This window comes from Equus asinus, chromosome 21, assembly GCF_041296235.1.
Source record: "Equus asinus isolate D_3611 breed Donkey chromosome 21, EquAss-T2T_v2, whole genome shotgun sequence".
NCBI classification, from domain to species: Eukaryota; Metazoa; Chordata; class Mammalia; order Perissodactyla; family Equidae; genus Equus; species Equus asinus.
The window spans coordinates 96244509-96260585 of record NC_091810.1 but is presented as its reverse complement, the minus strand read 5'-3'; the positions used below and the strand labels follow the sequence as shown (position 1 = coordinate 96260585).

The 16077-nt window shown below is 39.0% G+C and overlaps 1 protein-coding gene across 49 annotated transcripts in view; it reads right to left on the bottom strand.

Moving 5' to 3' along the window:
- MBNL1 (muscleblind like splicing regulator 1) overlaps positions 1 to 16077 on the bottom strand; it is a 192344-nt gene that overhangs the window by 137541 nt on the left and 38726 nt on the right. For 25 of the 49 annotated variants that reach the window (XR_011496704.1, XR_011496705.1, XR_011496706.1 and 22 more), the window contains exon 2: positions 1341 to 2338. The exons of 17 other annotated variants lie outside the window; for them this stretch is intronic. Coding sequence is in view for 28 of the 32 variants with exons in the window: in XM_070493693.1 (XP_070349794.1) it covers positions 1341 to 1514 (174 nt within the window). In the remaining 4 variants the exon portion in view is untranslated. Of the gene's footprint in view, positions 1 to 1340; positions 2339 to 2512; positions 2950 to 16077 lie in introns of those variants that run through there. 7 more of the 49 variants (XM_014849561.3, XM_070493689.1, XM_014849571.3 and 4 more) reach the window with 2 other exon arrangements.

Below are 16077 nucleotides of genomic sequence, written 5' to 3'. Positions count from 1 at the left end.
AACATTATAAGATACCTTTGTTTTTCTTAATACCTCCTTTTTATCCTACTCTGAAGATAATATCCTTGAGTCTTTGGTGAAAACTTTAGCAAAGTGAGCAGCCCCAACTGGACCAAGAAGCAATTAAGCGAACTGCTTGACTCCTAACATCGGGGTAAGTTATGAGTTAACTTATGAGTTAACTACTTCAGTTAATTCACCCCTATAGTATTAAAGAAAGCATTATTATCATAGCACTTTTTTTTTTTGCAAAAGACAGGATGGATCTATGACACTTTTACTTCTTTATATATAGAAATGACAGAGTCCCCTTCTCAAAGGGACAAAGAGTGAATTATCGTGGCACATTAGTAATCAAAGGCAATTCAACTAAACCAGGTACAGAGAGAGCACCCAGGAGTCGCCACATTTCTAGTCATGACCCTGCACATCAAAATAAAGACATGTATGCTATCTTTTAAAAGACCCCTTTTCAAACCTGATACCTGAAATACGAACCCAATGACATTTTGAATGTCAAGATATACTGAAATGAATCTTTTCATACTATGGTGTCCAGAAAAGTTAACTTTTCACACTTCTAGCTCAGACTGTTACAAATAAAAAAAAAAAATCATGATCTAACAGGAAATAAGCGGCTAAGTTACTTCACATTAGAATTTTAGAAGGTAAAAAAAAAAATCCAAGTAACAATAGTACTTAGGAGTTTCTACTTATTTATTTATAAAACTCACATTCAACAAAGTTTATGCCTCAGAGTACTGAAGCAGCAGCTGAGAATCTTACTTCTAGTCATATTTTCCACAAAATACATTGCTTCTGGCCTTAAAAGCATATGCTCATGCGATCAAAAGGAAATCCATAACGTCAAAACATTAGTACAAAAGGTCTACACAAGTTTAGCTGCCCTCAAATCTGCTATTCTTCTCCAACAGTACAGCACTCTTACAAACAAGTGAAAACAAACCATCTTCGGCCAGCTCCTGCCATGGCCTTGGACACAATCTGTGCATATGCTGACACACAACGTATCTACATTTCCTATGCCCACAGACAGACACTGACTTTGCTGTTACTGAGTAAAAAGTACACTGAGAGTTTCTGCTCTAGAAAAAACACCGTAGCATTAAAGGAGTCATAAAGTTGTCATAACAAAGTTTGGCCAGACTTGGTTCTACTGCTTCTCAGTAAACTCCCCCACCCAACACCATCAATAAGAACACACCGTGCAGCTGGACTATTAACAAAGCAATCCACAATTCCAAGCTCAGTGGACTGTACGTCCATATCCCCTTTATTCAATTATTGCGTATCCTTAAAATAATATAATATTTACTCACTTTCAATGAATCAAAGCAGGCGATTACTCGTCCATTTTCAACTTGGCAGCTTTTCGAAGGATGTGCAAATTTACATTCCGTGTCTGGCCGTGAGCAAGTCCCCCTTTGGAACTCTCTACATACTTCCAGTGTTAGCCATTTTGTGTCCCGAATTGGTGTGACACTAACAGCCATGTTTAGATTTTACAGGTAGTTAAATTTTTCAGTGAAACCAACAAGCCCAACCCCCCCCCCCAAAAAAAACAGCAACAACCAAAAAAATTAAAAAAAAAAAAGCTGAACTGATAAAACTGTAAAATGATGATGAAAATGTCCCCTCCAAAATACTTTTCCCCCACTCCCTGCTTTAAAAGTACATGGAAAATTGTGTTGTCAATATCAAGGAAAAGATCTCCCACTAGAAATTCACAGCGTGAAACTGTTAATTCAAAGAGGTTTTGGTTTTTACAGAAACACTAGGATCGTGAGTAGATGAATGTCTAAAGGTAGGGCCTTGGATCAGCCGGGTGCTCTCAGGAACCCCTGCCCAGTGCCAATTTGGAGCCCAAAATGCAAGCATGAAAACGTGGCAAACCCTCTGACACCGAATTTCCAAGCTGCTTTCAGCAAAGTTGTCTGAAAGGGAATCTCCTCACAGCTGAATTTGCAATGGAGTTTGGTGGTGCAATCGATATTGATTAGTTTGGCATAGACAGATGCAGCAGTTTAGAGCAAAATCGAGAAACTGATTCTTTTTTTTCCTCCTTGATTTCCTGGCAGAAGATATCTTACTTTTTCAGCAAACTTTTCTTTTAAAACTAAAGCAGCCTAGGGCAATGCCAGATACTTAGAGCTTTTCTCTTGATTATAAGTAGAAATGGGGGTGTCTGGGCTAGAGGTGGAGGGTGGATGTGCTGTCGTCACAGTCTAGCTGGCAGCAAGCAAGGCAAAAGCAGAGACTGCTCTAGAAGCGGTTCCAAGCAGCAGAGACGTCAGGAAAGGCACTTCTTAGTACCAACCTGTAGAAAAAAGAGATAGGTTAAGATTTACTAAGTAGCACTTCACCGGTGTCCTACAGTATCACAACCTCGCCATGTGCTACCAGACTAAGTAATATTCAAGTCAGCCTCTCTCTCCCCCTCTCTCTCTCTCACAAACACACACACACAGACACACACACACACGGTACTTACAGTGAGGCATATTGCAGCCAGCCATCGTAGATTTATTAAAAAAAGGAGCCGTTTCCCCTTGTGAAGCAATGCATGATAGAGAGATAACCAATCACAGATAGTGTTGCAGCAATATTCTGGGCAGAAAGCCAATAGTGTGGGTTGTCTTATGAAAGGTCGCGCCTGTCAGACGTTCATTACTATGCTATAAGCACAGAAAATGTCCATCAGATGTGACTTATTCCACTGCAAGAGGACGAGCATGTGGGTTTTGAATTTACCCAACATGCAGTTAGTGGACTAAACCATGTGAGTTTCAAAACAGCTTCTAAGGCAGGTCCAAGCACTTGAAGATCATCACCGGAGAATAAAAAGCAAGGTTTAAAAATTGCAGCTGACTTCCAAGCTGCTTTGCCTCCGGCTCTGCGCAGGGACGGGCACTGAACAGCCTGCTCCTGCTGTCCTGACACGTGAATAAAAAAGGAAGGGGGTGTTTACAAATGGTACATTCTCCTGACCTATCCAATTCACTTCCTTCTCCAGCCGGAGTCCTGCCCCTCCCCTGAAAGCGGCACTCATACTGTAAAACTATTCCATTCAGCCGGCAGACACTTTGTCAATATATCACGGGCAGGCGAGATATGAACAAAAGCATCCTTTATTCGAACATTTTTTAAGCAGAAGCTGAGGTCATGTGGGGAAAATAAGGAGCTCAGTGTTGTCAGTGGGTCTGGCAAATCTGAAGTCAACCTCAAGGGAGAAAGTGATTCCATCGCAGAAACATTAAATATTAAGTGAGCAATCTGATTTGGGCAGCGTGATGCACTTCAGAGGTAGGAATGAAGCCGGAGCGGGGGTCCCCTGTCGCCTAATGACCTATTAACTCGGGGCTGACGACCAGCCTGCTGCTGAGAGCTGGCGTTTTTGCTTTTAACAACTTACTTTCTCTTTCAGTCAGGATGAAAACTTTCAGAAAACGCTTAGTAGTTACAGATACAAAAGTATACATTATTTTTTTCTCTTGAATGTTACCAACAAAGGAAAGAAGGCTTTAATAACTCTAAAAGTTTCACACCACAAAGAGGCAACGACACAGTATAATAAATAGTGCTTGATTACACTTACTTTTTCATGGGCCAAAGATGGTCACTTGGCATATGGTACATTTATAATTTGGAAATTAGAAAAGAGAATATAAATATATATAGTCACATAAATATATATACAAAAATTCATATACAATATGAATATATATATCTAAAGTCTGCTAGATATATTAACCTGGATATCTAGTAGAATTTTTAAAAATTTATTTTAGGATTAATACTGTCATTCTTAATATTAATTTTTTAAAAACCACCAGATGGGGCCAGCCTGGTGGCGCAGCGGTTAAGTGCGCACATTCTGCTTCAGCAGCCCAGGTTCGCTGGTTCGGATCCTGGGTGCGGACATGGCACCACTTTGGCAAGCCACGCTGTGGTAGGCGTCCCACATAGAAAGTAGAGGAAGATGGGCATGGATGTTAGCTCAGGGCCAGTCTTTCTTAGCAAAAAGAGGATGATTGGCAGCAGATGTTAGCTCAGGGCTAATCTTCCTCAAAAAAAAAAAAAAAAGACACCAGATGCCAGATTTGGAAAATATTATAGTAAGACTACAACTTTTGAGAAAGATTAAAAAGAACCAACTCATACCAACACTTAAGAAATATTTTTGTTTTCAAAAAATTTTCTGGTCCTAACTCCTGGTTCTATAAACACACAGCAAAGCCAGCCATAAACTCTAAGATTCACCCAGCTTCCTGAATCTTTGCTCCACATTCAGAATTTCTCAACTGCTTCACGCCTTGAGCACGTACCACATCTGTGGTCAACAATCTCTTTTGTCCTCCTATCTAGAATCTTCTAGTGCCTCACCTGCAATTATTCACCTCCTTTAGAAGCCAGCCAAGGATGTCGCTTCCCCCAAGAAGCTTCCAAGATTTCACTTCCTCCACCTCCACCCCAACGTGTATCAGCACCGCCTCCTCTGAATTACCTCTTCTCTCCTCTGCAGCGTTTTATTTCCCTAGAGGTCTGATCCACTAGACTACATGTTCCCAAGGACAGAAACAACGTTCTTCGTCTCATAACCCCGGTGCCTAGCATGGTGATGGAAAACAGAGGGAGCTCCATAAACTTTGGTAAATTAAATGACCAATTATTACATCTGGACTAGACTCACCTGTAGGGCACAAAGATACACAAACACAGGCATGAACACACCCATATAAACATATACATGAACACAACACACAAACACACTCAAACACACACTTGAGAACACATACACACACCCATCATCGCCCCTATAAATTATGACATGACTGAGGCCCTCCCACTGCCGAGGAATCCTCCCCCTGTCCTGGACAGCTCCCTCCAGCATTCACACAGCAGCTTTCCTAAAACTTCATCACTCTTAAGTCCCTCCTCCTCCATGGTCCTCTGCCCATCAACAGCGATGATCTTATATGCCACAAATACTTCATAGTCAAACAGTGGCCCTCGGCATGAGCTCCCTCTCATCTCCCTGCCACTCACCTTTAAACCATCTTTCTTATCTTCTCTCTCAGTCTCCCAGGAGTTTTCCCTTCTGCCTGCAGTTAGTCTTCCACCTTGACTCACTCCTTCTCAAGACATCTTCCCCCTTATACTCCCTCTATATACAAAGGCCCTGCCTTTCCCACAATTCCTTCTCTTAGCCCCCGAAGTGCTGAAGTAGCTCCAAAATGGAGAGGGTGGCACAGCAGGAGGAGAGGGTCCCTGCCTGGCTACACGTCCTCCTCTCCCTGTCGTCTGCTGTTCCCAGACACATATCTAAAGCGCCATCTACACGTGCTGTTTCTCTGCTTCTTCCTCTCCCCTTCACTGTGAATCCACATCAGTGTGACCTCCACACCTATTACTTTCCTGCTCAGCAACAGCAGTCGGTGCTCTCATAAAAACCGAAGCCAAGGCTTAGGCATCGTCCTTGTCTTTGCCTGACCTCTGACTGCACTGACAACTCCCTCTTCCTTGAACCTTCCCCCTTGTCTTGAACTGGCATGTTTTATCCTTTTGGTTTCTCCCTGTGCTGCATCGCTAGGATCCTCCCTGGTAGCAAGGAGCTGCGAGTTGCCGCCCAGGGTCCAAACACGTGCCAGGCTGCCGTGAGCTCTGAGACTCTCTATATGCTAACCTTTCATTTGGCTTGACACGTCCTTCCGCACCCCTTCAATCTGGCAAATCCCTTCTCCTTGTTTCCACTGCTATTCAAATATCACCTTCTCTATAAATCTGGGCCAACTGTGCTAAACATTCTTCCATCTCAGAATATTCTCAGGACTTTGTTATCTCTTGGTCCTTTTGCCTCCAAGGTTAAAAATTCCCTGACAACAGGGTGAATCACCATTTTTTTACCCAGTTCCTGGAACATAACAGATATTTTTAAAGTGTTTGATAAATGAATACATTTTATTCAAACTAATAGGAATAAACATGTATATGAGGATGTTTCCCCAACCCTGAGGACATATTTCCTCATGCTCTATGGGGTCTAAACAACATGAGGAAAGAGAGTGGCACCACTAGAAATATCTTCATTGCTAGGTGGTTACGCATAAATACAAATACAAAATCAATTTCTAGACTTGATTATTTTTCCTTTCCACAATGTTACCGGCTTAGTTCCACTCAAATACAAAATACACTTTAATTACTAAAATGCTTGCAAGTGGGTGTTATGGTTATTTTTATTTTATACAGCAGAGAAATTCTATTTACTTCCAAAAGTGTCAGTGAAAGAATTATAGATATATATTTGTGAGTTGAAAATACTATTTAATGGTGAAATATATGGGCAAGGATGAAAATCAAAATATTAATAATTAGCCAGGCATGGACCCTGAGCAATCAGATGGACACTGACCTTTACGCATTATTAATCTTGCTGCACCTGGTAATGTGTGTTCCAGCCCTTGATATAGGGCACAGTGGGTAACGAACTCAGATTATATCCTATAAACTGACTTGACTAAATTGCTAATATCAGATTATTGTCTTGCAATCTTTCTCTTTATTCAAACAGAAGAATTCCAGGGAAGACTGGAGATCTTCATAACTGAGTGTTTTGGTAAATTAAGATTTTATAAGATTTGGATCAATACTGAATTCACAAAACATTACTTCGACTAATAATGGATTTTTGTTTTAAAGATAGAGACAATGTTTAAAAGTGCGTGGTAATGTCCAGATTGTGGGAATTCTTGCAAACATATTTGCCCTAAAAATATGTTGTTTGTAAATAATTATTGAAGGAAATATTTCTAATGTAAAGATATTTACTAATAGATAAGTTGCTTCTGAGGTAAATTTCTGACCTATTATTTCAACATTTTATAATAAACTTCACTGAACAAAAACAAAAATGATTGGGGAATTTAACAGTTTTGCAGTGAAAATCAAACTTTTGAAAACCTGTGTAACAAGCCCTCTTTTACCTATTGATCAAATTCCAAACACTAAACTACAGAGTTTCTCACATTATATGACACGTTCTAAAAACAAGCATACCCTGCCACAAGAACCAAGAACCAAGAACCAATTTCTCCTTGAGTGATGTCAGAAATCACATATATTTTCTACTTCGAGATACGAGGAGGGAAATAGAAAAGAAGAAAATATAACAGTAGACCAAAGGAAACCAAGAGAAGGATCAAAGATAAAGTTTAAAAAAAAGCATACAAAATTACTAATTACTCTTATAGCAATTAATGTATATTAGCACTAAACAGACAGCGGATGGCTTCATATAAATATCTATTTAAGGGTTGCATACATACTGCGATAGACGATAAACAGACGCTGACAAAGCATGAGACTATAATTCTATTTTGGAGAATTGGATAGCCTCTCTGAGCAAGGTTAAATTTCCAAGTCACATATGTTTACTACTCATTTCAGTTCTTCTGAACCAAATATACACAGGTCGGTCCTATGACATCCCAGAGCAGTTAGCCGGGAATTTTGGGGACTTTCTTCATTAGCTTCTGATTTTGAAATAGGCTACATATCGAGGAAGTTAACTGAGTGATTACTTGAGGTCTTTTTATTTACTAAGACAGTTTTCATCTAACTGGAAGAGATGACCAACTTCACCATCGATGTTTGGAGGGGCCCCTTGCCCAAAACCCTAACTTCTCCCCCTGACTCACTGGTGTCAACAAGTCATAATTAGCAATGCATTGCTTTAGCAAACTAAGTTGGCTCACAGAACAATTTTGCCCAGGGCTTGTCCCAAATATTAACAGAGATTTCAGTACACAAACAACCAACTAAGCATTTCTAGAGGTTGTATGGTCATTTCTTTCCTCATTAAGCGACAAAGTAGAGTAGCAAAGCTGTGATTTATTATATGGGAAACACCGTGGTCTGAACGGGTTAATGCAGCCTTCAGCAGTATCCAATTCCACACAACAAAAAGCTGAGATCAGTGTTTCTCGGCGGGCGGTACACACACTACTGGGAGCACCCATGGCGATTTGAAGTGGTGCAGAAACAACAGAATTGTAATAGATGCATCTGAATGCTAAAACTAGCTAGCCAAGCCTGTGATTACACAGACACTGTAGCTTAGGAAGAGGTTAACGTTTACTAGGAAGAATTGAAAGAATAAGACTAAGCAAACACAATGGCAAAAATCATGAAGGAGATACACAAAGGACCAAAGTCTCAGAAATCCTGCTGAGAAAAAAGATAACTTTCAACCAACATCCTCTGGAATGGCAGGGCGGCTGTCAACATGGCCTGCTGGTCTGACACATGACACTGTGTTATGGGTGACAAGCTGCTGCCCAGAAAAGGAAGCGTGAGTTTCCCAGCTCAAACAAGCAACCTAAGGTCTGTCAGAGCAGTTCCCTGATCATTCTGATAGCTCTGATTCCCCAGCATCGGGCGGCCGCCTATTGGGAGGAGAATGAGTGGGTGCTGGTCAGGTGAAACCCTACTGCTAAAGATGAGAACTCCCGAGGCAGCTGACTAAACTGCATCCAAGTCAGAACATGACTCTCGTCCCTTAAGTATCTATATTTAAGACAAAAGAAAACATGAAGCCTCTACGCTATTAAAAAGTGAATTCTGAATTGATTCCTGTATCAGGCAAAGCAAAAAAAATTTAAAAAGCTAAGAATCACCAGAAGGTAAATATCACCAGGGCTCGGTGCTCTTTGTATCCTGGGTCACCAGCTTTGGACCCAAACAGCCCTTTATGCAGTTCCCACCACAGGGATCTTCCTAGAAGCTTTCCCAGCCCACTATCAAAAGCATCCACTTCTGTGGCTTTCAACACCAGCCCGACTTGCCAGAGCCTTACCTTGCTTTATTTCTCTTCAGAGCACTTACTCATACTTGGCATGATATTATGCACCTATCTCAATAACTGCTAATCAGCTACCTTTGTCATAAAAAAATCAGCTCCATGATGGCAGGCCGTGGTCAGACTAGTTTTCCACTAAACAGCCAGCACCGAAACAGTGCCTGGTCCGAGTGAGCCAACAATCAGATTTGTGGCATGACTGAATATTTTTCTTAGTATATCTGAATACAAGTTTATAAGTATTTTCTACAAGTTACAATGCCTGGGCTATAGAGACAGAGTTTAATACACCAGTGATGTCTCCTTTAGAACTGAATGAAACCAGCATCAAACACCACTCGTTGGAAAGAGAGCAGGAGCTAATGAAGTAAAGACAGAGCCACATTTATATACCTCCTTAATCGTGAAGTTGATGGAAGATTTTCTTTATCCACAGAATAATCTGAAACAGTTACACGCAGTTTTGCAAATTTAAAACATTTAAATAATTATCTGTGAATTCCTGACAGAATCAGTCTTCAATTCTGGCAAAAGAAGGGAAGTTTGCATTTTTTTCTGATGATATTCAAACAGGCTCTCTCTTAACATTTCCCTCTTCTACAAGAAAGCATAATAAAATAACACTATGAATGCTACTTTTTCTTTTTTAGAGGAAGATTAGCCCTGAGCTAACATCTGCAGCCAATCCTCCTCTTTTTGCTGAGGAAGACTGGCCCTGAGCTAACATCCATGTCCATCTTCCTCCACTTTATATGTGGTATGCCTACCACAGCACGGCTTGCCAAGCGATGCCATGTCCGCACCTGGGATCCAAACCGGTGAACCCCAGGCCAGCCCCTGAATGCTACTTTATCATTCTTCTAGAGAAAACACTAATCCTACTTAGTATTTTATTTGCTCCATATAGAGAAAACACTAATCCTACTTAGTATTTTATTTGCTCCATATATTACACAAAGAAGTTATCTTGTAAGCCTTAGGTAGTCATAAATGTCCATCTCATTTAGTATGTATTTCAATATAATAGTTAGGAAAACAGAATACAGATTATGACAAAATTAACAATGCTGGTATATGCTCCAGAGCTAAATGGTAGAAAAATCAGATATCACCATCCTGGCAATTTTCAGGGAGAATGGTACATTGCCCCAACCGAAATCTACCAATGTGAAATTAGGACGACAAAACTGTGAATGCTAGATGGAACGCCATAACACATTGTGATATCGTTATTCCCACTGGAATGCCATAATTATGGGCTTTGATTCTAAAGGTTACTTAAATGAGTTATATTTTACTTAGCATAGTAACTAGGGGCCAAAATCTTAATTTTCAACCTTTATATCTTCTGAACAATATCATCTATCTAGCTTCTTACAGAGGTTGGCGGTATCTCTGCCTAAAACCTTTCTAAATATGATCTCCATTCCTTGAGGAATGGGAGCAAATTCTCCTTTGCTTCCCGAATAATGTTACTGCACAACTCATAAATAAGTGCGAAGATGCTGAAGAGAGCACTGAGGAAGTATTCCCATGGTGGAATCAGCTGCATGCCCCACTGGCCCACCTTTGCTTTCAAGGCAGAAACCACTCTCACAGCCAACGGTCATTAGGATCTTCTCCGTAATTAGCCTGTGCCTGTTTTTCATTTGAGCAGGCTCAATTAATTGGGCTAAACTACAAAGTCAACATGTGAAGAAATGACAAACAGAAAAAAAAAATTTTGGCCAAAATATAAAGCATATCTCTATTAGGACCAGACAATCATAGCTGTCACAGTTTGCAGAACTCCTAAAATTTTAATGTGGCACCAGCCCTCAATACTACTAACTGTGTCTGAGTACAAAAGCTTGACCGTAACAGATAAATCTTGAAAATCCAAATCTCTAATTTAAAACCTAATATAGCAACCTCGATCCAGGAAGTTTTACTGGTTCATTTCTATTGAAGATTGCCCAAAATATGTTGCTTAATTATTAATCACTATGAGAAAAGTATGTAAAATCTATGTTTATAATTAAAGAGATCTAAAATAGCTATTCTTCAGAATATAACGAATGGAACCAATTAGGAATATGGTATAGTATTACTCAAATGCATCCTAATTAAATGAATTAAATGTGGACTTCTCATGACACAACTCAATGCATGAACATTTCCTCCTTCCCATTTAACCCATAAAAGTTCCTATTGCTTAACAAATATATCTCTTATTACAAATTTTACAAACACTGAAGCCACAAATGTGCTACACAGTTTAATTTTACAATCCTATGGATATTTCTACTGATCTATATGTTTGACTTTAAAGATTACTTTTTTAACAAATAATCTCAAACACAGTCAATATACTAGTGTCAACTGAATTTATTTCTCATAACAATAAAATATTAGGATCTCAGTTTAACTTGAGCTTTTTTAAAAAAAAAATCACAAATTCACATATGCTCACATAGAAATAGGAATTATGTTTTCCCTGACAAATAGTGACTCAAGGCCCAGTTGTTTTTCCCTGGCGTAAATGAGGAAGATATGTTACAAAACGAAGACATGGGTTGACAACTCATATTTTCACTTCAGTGCAGCTTAAATATCCTTGGGGAAAGGTTCCACATAACTCACATACTTAACTAGGTCTGAAATGTTGAGCAACAACAAATTAAACTAATATTATTGCAACTGCTATATAATAACCAAGTTTCAGACTGTATTTTGCAGAAGCCTAAAATTTCAAAAGTTCTTTAAACCAGAGTGGTAACAGGGAGGCATATTTTTTGTGTGTCTACTCAATATTTCGAATAAGGCTTAACTGATAAAAAAGAAGAATACACTGAGAGTCTATATGTCTGAAAACATAAAATTAACCAGGTAAAAAGATAATCTGTCTCCCTGATAAATAAATTTGTATCTATACATAAATCGCTTATCACACTTTGTTGTTACAATTCTATTCCCCTGAATTTCTAACATACTTAAGAACCAAGATCTGACTACAGGCAGCACAACAACACAGATCTGGGATCTCTAAATCATCATTCACAGGAACATTTGCAGACATACATGAAAATGCCATGTCCTCACAGAGCTCACGCTCAGAAAGAGGTATAAAGTAAATAAAATAAAAACCTACCACGTGGTGATTAGGACTGTGAGAATAAAGGATTCTCATATAAGAAATGTAATGGCTTAGGAGCAAATTAAAATTTGAACCAAATATTATATATTTAAATTTTGAGCTTTTTTTCTCCCTCCATACCTAGATTTCCACATCTCCAGTAACTCCAATAATCTACATGATTTAACAATTTGCACTCTTAAATATGGTTCTGCTTCTTTTTTGGTGTATTGAGAAGTATGGGTATAAATTATAAGGCTATTACCCACATAGAGAGATATCACTAAATAATAATGGGAGAAACAGTAAACTGTAAGTTCAAATGATGAGCAGAACTCTATCAAGTAATCTATACAAATCACGTACACAAATCCACAACTTCTTCTTGCTGCTTGCTTGCTTTTAGACATTGCTAAATGTCATTTTCACTGTAATAAGTTTAAACCAAACAGAAGGGATACTGAAGTCTAACTGAACTTCCTCTCCCTCCACTACCAAATCAGACCGCTCCCAGCCCAAAGGTAACCGCTGGCGTTAGTATGGTGTGTCTAGTCCCTTTCCTAAGCATTCGCATACACACATACACAGTTTATCATTTTTATACAAATGATGGAAACATACTAAGCCTATTGTTCTGAGGCTTGCTTTCTACAACCTATGTTAATGACTTTTCTATGTCAATAGAAATAGGTCAACGTAAATATTTTTTAACAACTGTGTATTATAGCCATGCGTCACTTAGTGACGGGGATACCTTCTGAGAGAAGCGTCATTAGGCGATTTCATCATTGTGCAAACATCACAGAGTGTACTTACACAAATCTAGCTGGTATAGCTTACTGCACACCTAGGCTATATGGTACTAATCTTATGGGATCACTGCTGTATACGCAGTCCATCATGGACTGAATCATCGTTATTTGGCACATGACTGTCCTTCACTGTATGTCCACTTCTTTATTAGTGGTCACCTAAATTAATGCCAATTTTCACTATTTTAAGCAATGCTGCAATTTTATGTACAAAACCAAACTTATGTTTGAGAGGCTTTAATAATATAAACACTTAGAACATAAAGTATGTGCATATGTTAACTTTGAACTAGAACAATGAACTTCTTCCAAGAAAATATTTACCAATACGTAATTCCGCCGACAATGAATAACAAGCTTTTCTATATCTGTTAAATCTATGCTAGGCCTTAAAAATATACTATCCCTAAATCTATATTGTAAATTTCTATCATGGGAATGAGCAACAGATATGATACGTCTTTTTTCCTACCAACAGAACTTAAAGCCTTGTCTTTGTACTTTGCAAAATATTTTCAGCTCTTAGCCCTTATATGGCAGCTAATCAATGGAAACATTTGTAAAGTCAGTTTTTCAACTCCTGTTATTTCAAAATAAACCATTTCATTGCTAAAACAATTCCAATATTTATATTTTGTAATTATTTGCCAAAAAACAGGGGCTGGAAGTTTGAATAAATGTTTGCATTGACAGAGTATCAAAACAGAGAACATACGGCTTACTATTCTTATTAATAAAAACAGAATATGTAGTTAGAGCCTGCGGGGCATGTTATATTTGGGAAATCTCTGACAGCACAATGTCCTATGATTAAGGGTATGCTTTTTTTACACATTATTTCTACAAATGTCAGAAAATATCCTGCTCCCCCTCTCCTTTTTTAGACACTAATTGACTAAAGGAAATGGTTTCTGACAACTGCTATAAATAATACAAGGTGTTATCAAACCAGCTGAGGCACAATAGAACTCAGATGAACTCCTGCGGGCCAAACACATCTTCCCATGTGGTCCCTGAGGCTGGGGCTCCTCCTGCAGTCATTTTGGAGTCTGGAGTGGAATGTTCTCTGGAGGTGGCACGCACTTCAGATTAAAATAACCAAGACAGGTATAGACTCTTGTGTGATCTTGCCAATGGACATATGTCCTATTAGAAAATAAACATTCTCCCCGTGCTTTGTCCTCCTCAAACTCTTTCTTGGTTATTAAGTAATAGTTCGCAGAATAAAGAAGTACCTAAAAATGGATTTTCAAGAGACTTAAGATGGTTGGTTGTCAAAATATGGGCATTTCCAATGCTTTTCTTCTCTTTTTGACAATGTACTTCGATCATATTGTCATGGCATAAATAAAGTCCCATTCCTCAGGAGATGAGATCGAGGATTTCATTCTCAGGATTTTGTACCTTCCAAAAGATTATACGTACTGAAGTCACAATGGACAAACCATAGGGCAGCCTGAGTTCTGGTTCCTTTGTCAAATAGAAAAAGAATAACCCTTTCTTATTATTTTAATTGCCCATAAGGTTCTGTGCATTCTGGAAAAGTTGTAACTCCTGAGGAACTCTGAACTACCCCCTTCTAATGAGACAGAGATTAAAGTTGTGTGTGTTTCCGTCAGCACCATATGCACTTAGAAAGCAATGACTAGCTTTTCATGGCAAATCACTACACATCGGAAGCTGACTAATAAACTCAAATAACAGCCAACACTGTATCAGCAGCAACACTTTCTGTTCTGGGATATTGGTGCTCCAGAAAGAATCTTGGACTACCTGAATCTGTCACCCATGGGTGACTGTTAAAAATATATATTCCTGGAACCTACTGAGGATTAGGACCAAGAATCTACATTCTAACCAAAATCCCCAGGTTATTCTTAATCTCACTAAATTTTCACAATCGTAATCAACTAAAGCTAAAATACTACTCCCCCAAGAGATTGTCTATTACATTTCTACCCAGTAATTTCCTAAAAGCCCAGAATATCTGCCTTGAAAAGACGGCTTGTTTGAGTTTTGGTGACATGCTTTTTCATTATATTCTATCAACTACTTTAGAAAACTAACATACCTGGCAAAATGTTTGGCAAAGTTACGTTCATTTTTTAAAATATTATTTTAAATCAGGCACCATACATGAACCTCCACAACATCACGATCCTACTCACCACATCACATTGCTCATTGTGTCTCAAATCACTTATGTTTTAGTCCTGCTTAACAGTTCACTCCAAGTTAGCATGCAAATGCTACTCTGCAAAAAGAAAATTCCCCCAGTGTATCTGAAAGATAATTCAAAGAGCAAGCATGTAGCACTCTTCAAACTTTGCATATCTTCCTCTTATTTAAATGTCAAATTCACCATTATATATAAACACACACACATATAAAAAATAAACAGCGGGGCCACCCTGTGGCCTAGTGTTAAGTTCGGCAGCTCTGCTTCAGCAGCCTGGCTTCGGTTCCCGGGTGGGGACCTACACCACCTGTCGGCAGCCATGTTGTGGCAGTGACCCACCAAAGTCCCCTAAGCTAATTAAATGGAGGAATCAGGACCCAAAATCAGGTCTTCTGATGCCAAATTAAACATTCATTCACAACACATGCTGGCAATTTAATACCAAACTTTGTGGAAATGAAAATGACTATAAATATAACAGAAGCCAAACAACAGAGAGAGAGGTTGGGGGTGGAGCAGGATACGGTGGTGCGACCATGGCTGCATCACCTGTGGTTTGCTCTGAGATGTAAGTGAAGGAGAAAGCCTTGCACATGGATTCTGATGGAGATAAGATGGTCCCTTCACAGAGGTTAGAGATGGATGCTACTGTCCTTGTACATCCATGAGTAGACACTGGACACCAATAATACACACTCAGAGACGTGGAAATTATACACTACATCTATCAGGTTCTCTTCTTAATTAAAATTGTTAATCAGTCTTAATCTAGTGTTTAATATGTTGCATCGTTCTAAATACTCAGTAACTGATTTAAAGATTAATTGTTGAGGACGAGTTCTTTGAGCACGATTTTATTTTTATTTGTCTGCCCTCTGAGGCAGGAAAGCCTACATTTTCTTCAGAGCTTTCAAGAGAGGAGCTTCAAATGTATCAGCGGAAACCCTCCACATAAGTAAAATGGAAAGCTGCTCCAAATGATCAAACTGAATATACGTTAAGCAAGTATGCATACAGTAAGGCTGATCAATATTAGCCACTAAACAGTATCTGAAAAGCAGCGAAGGAGTGGAATAACTGTCTGAAACACTTC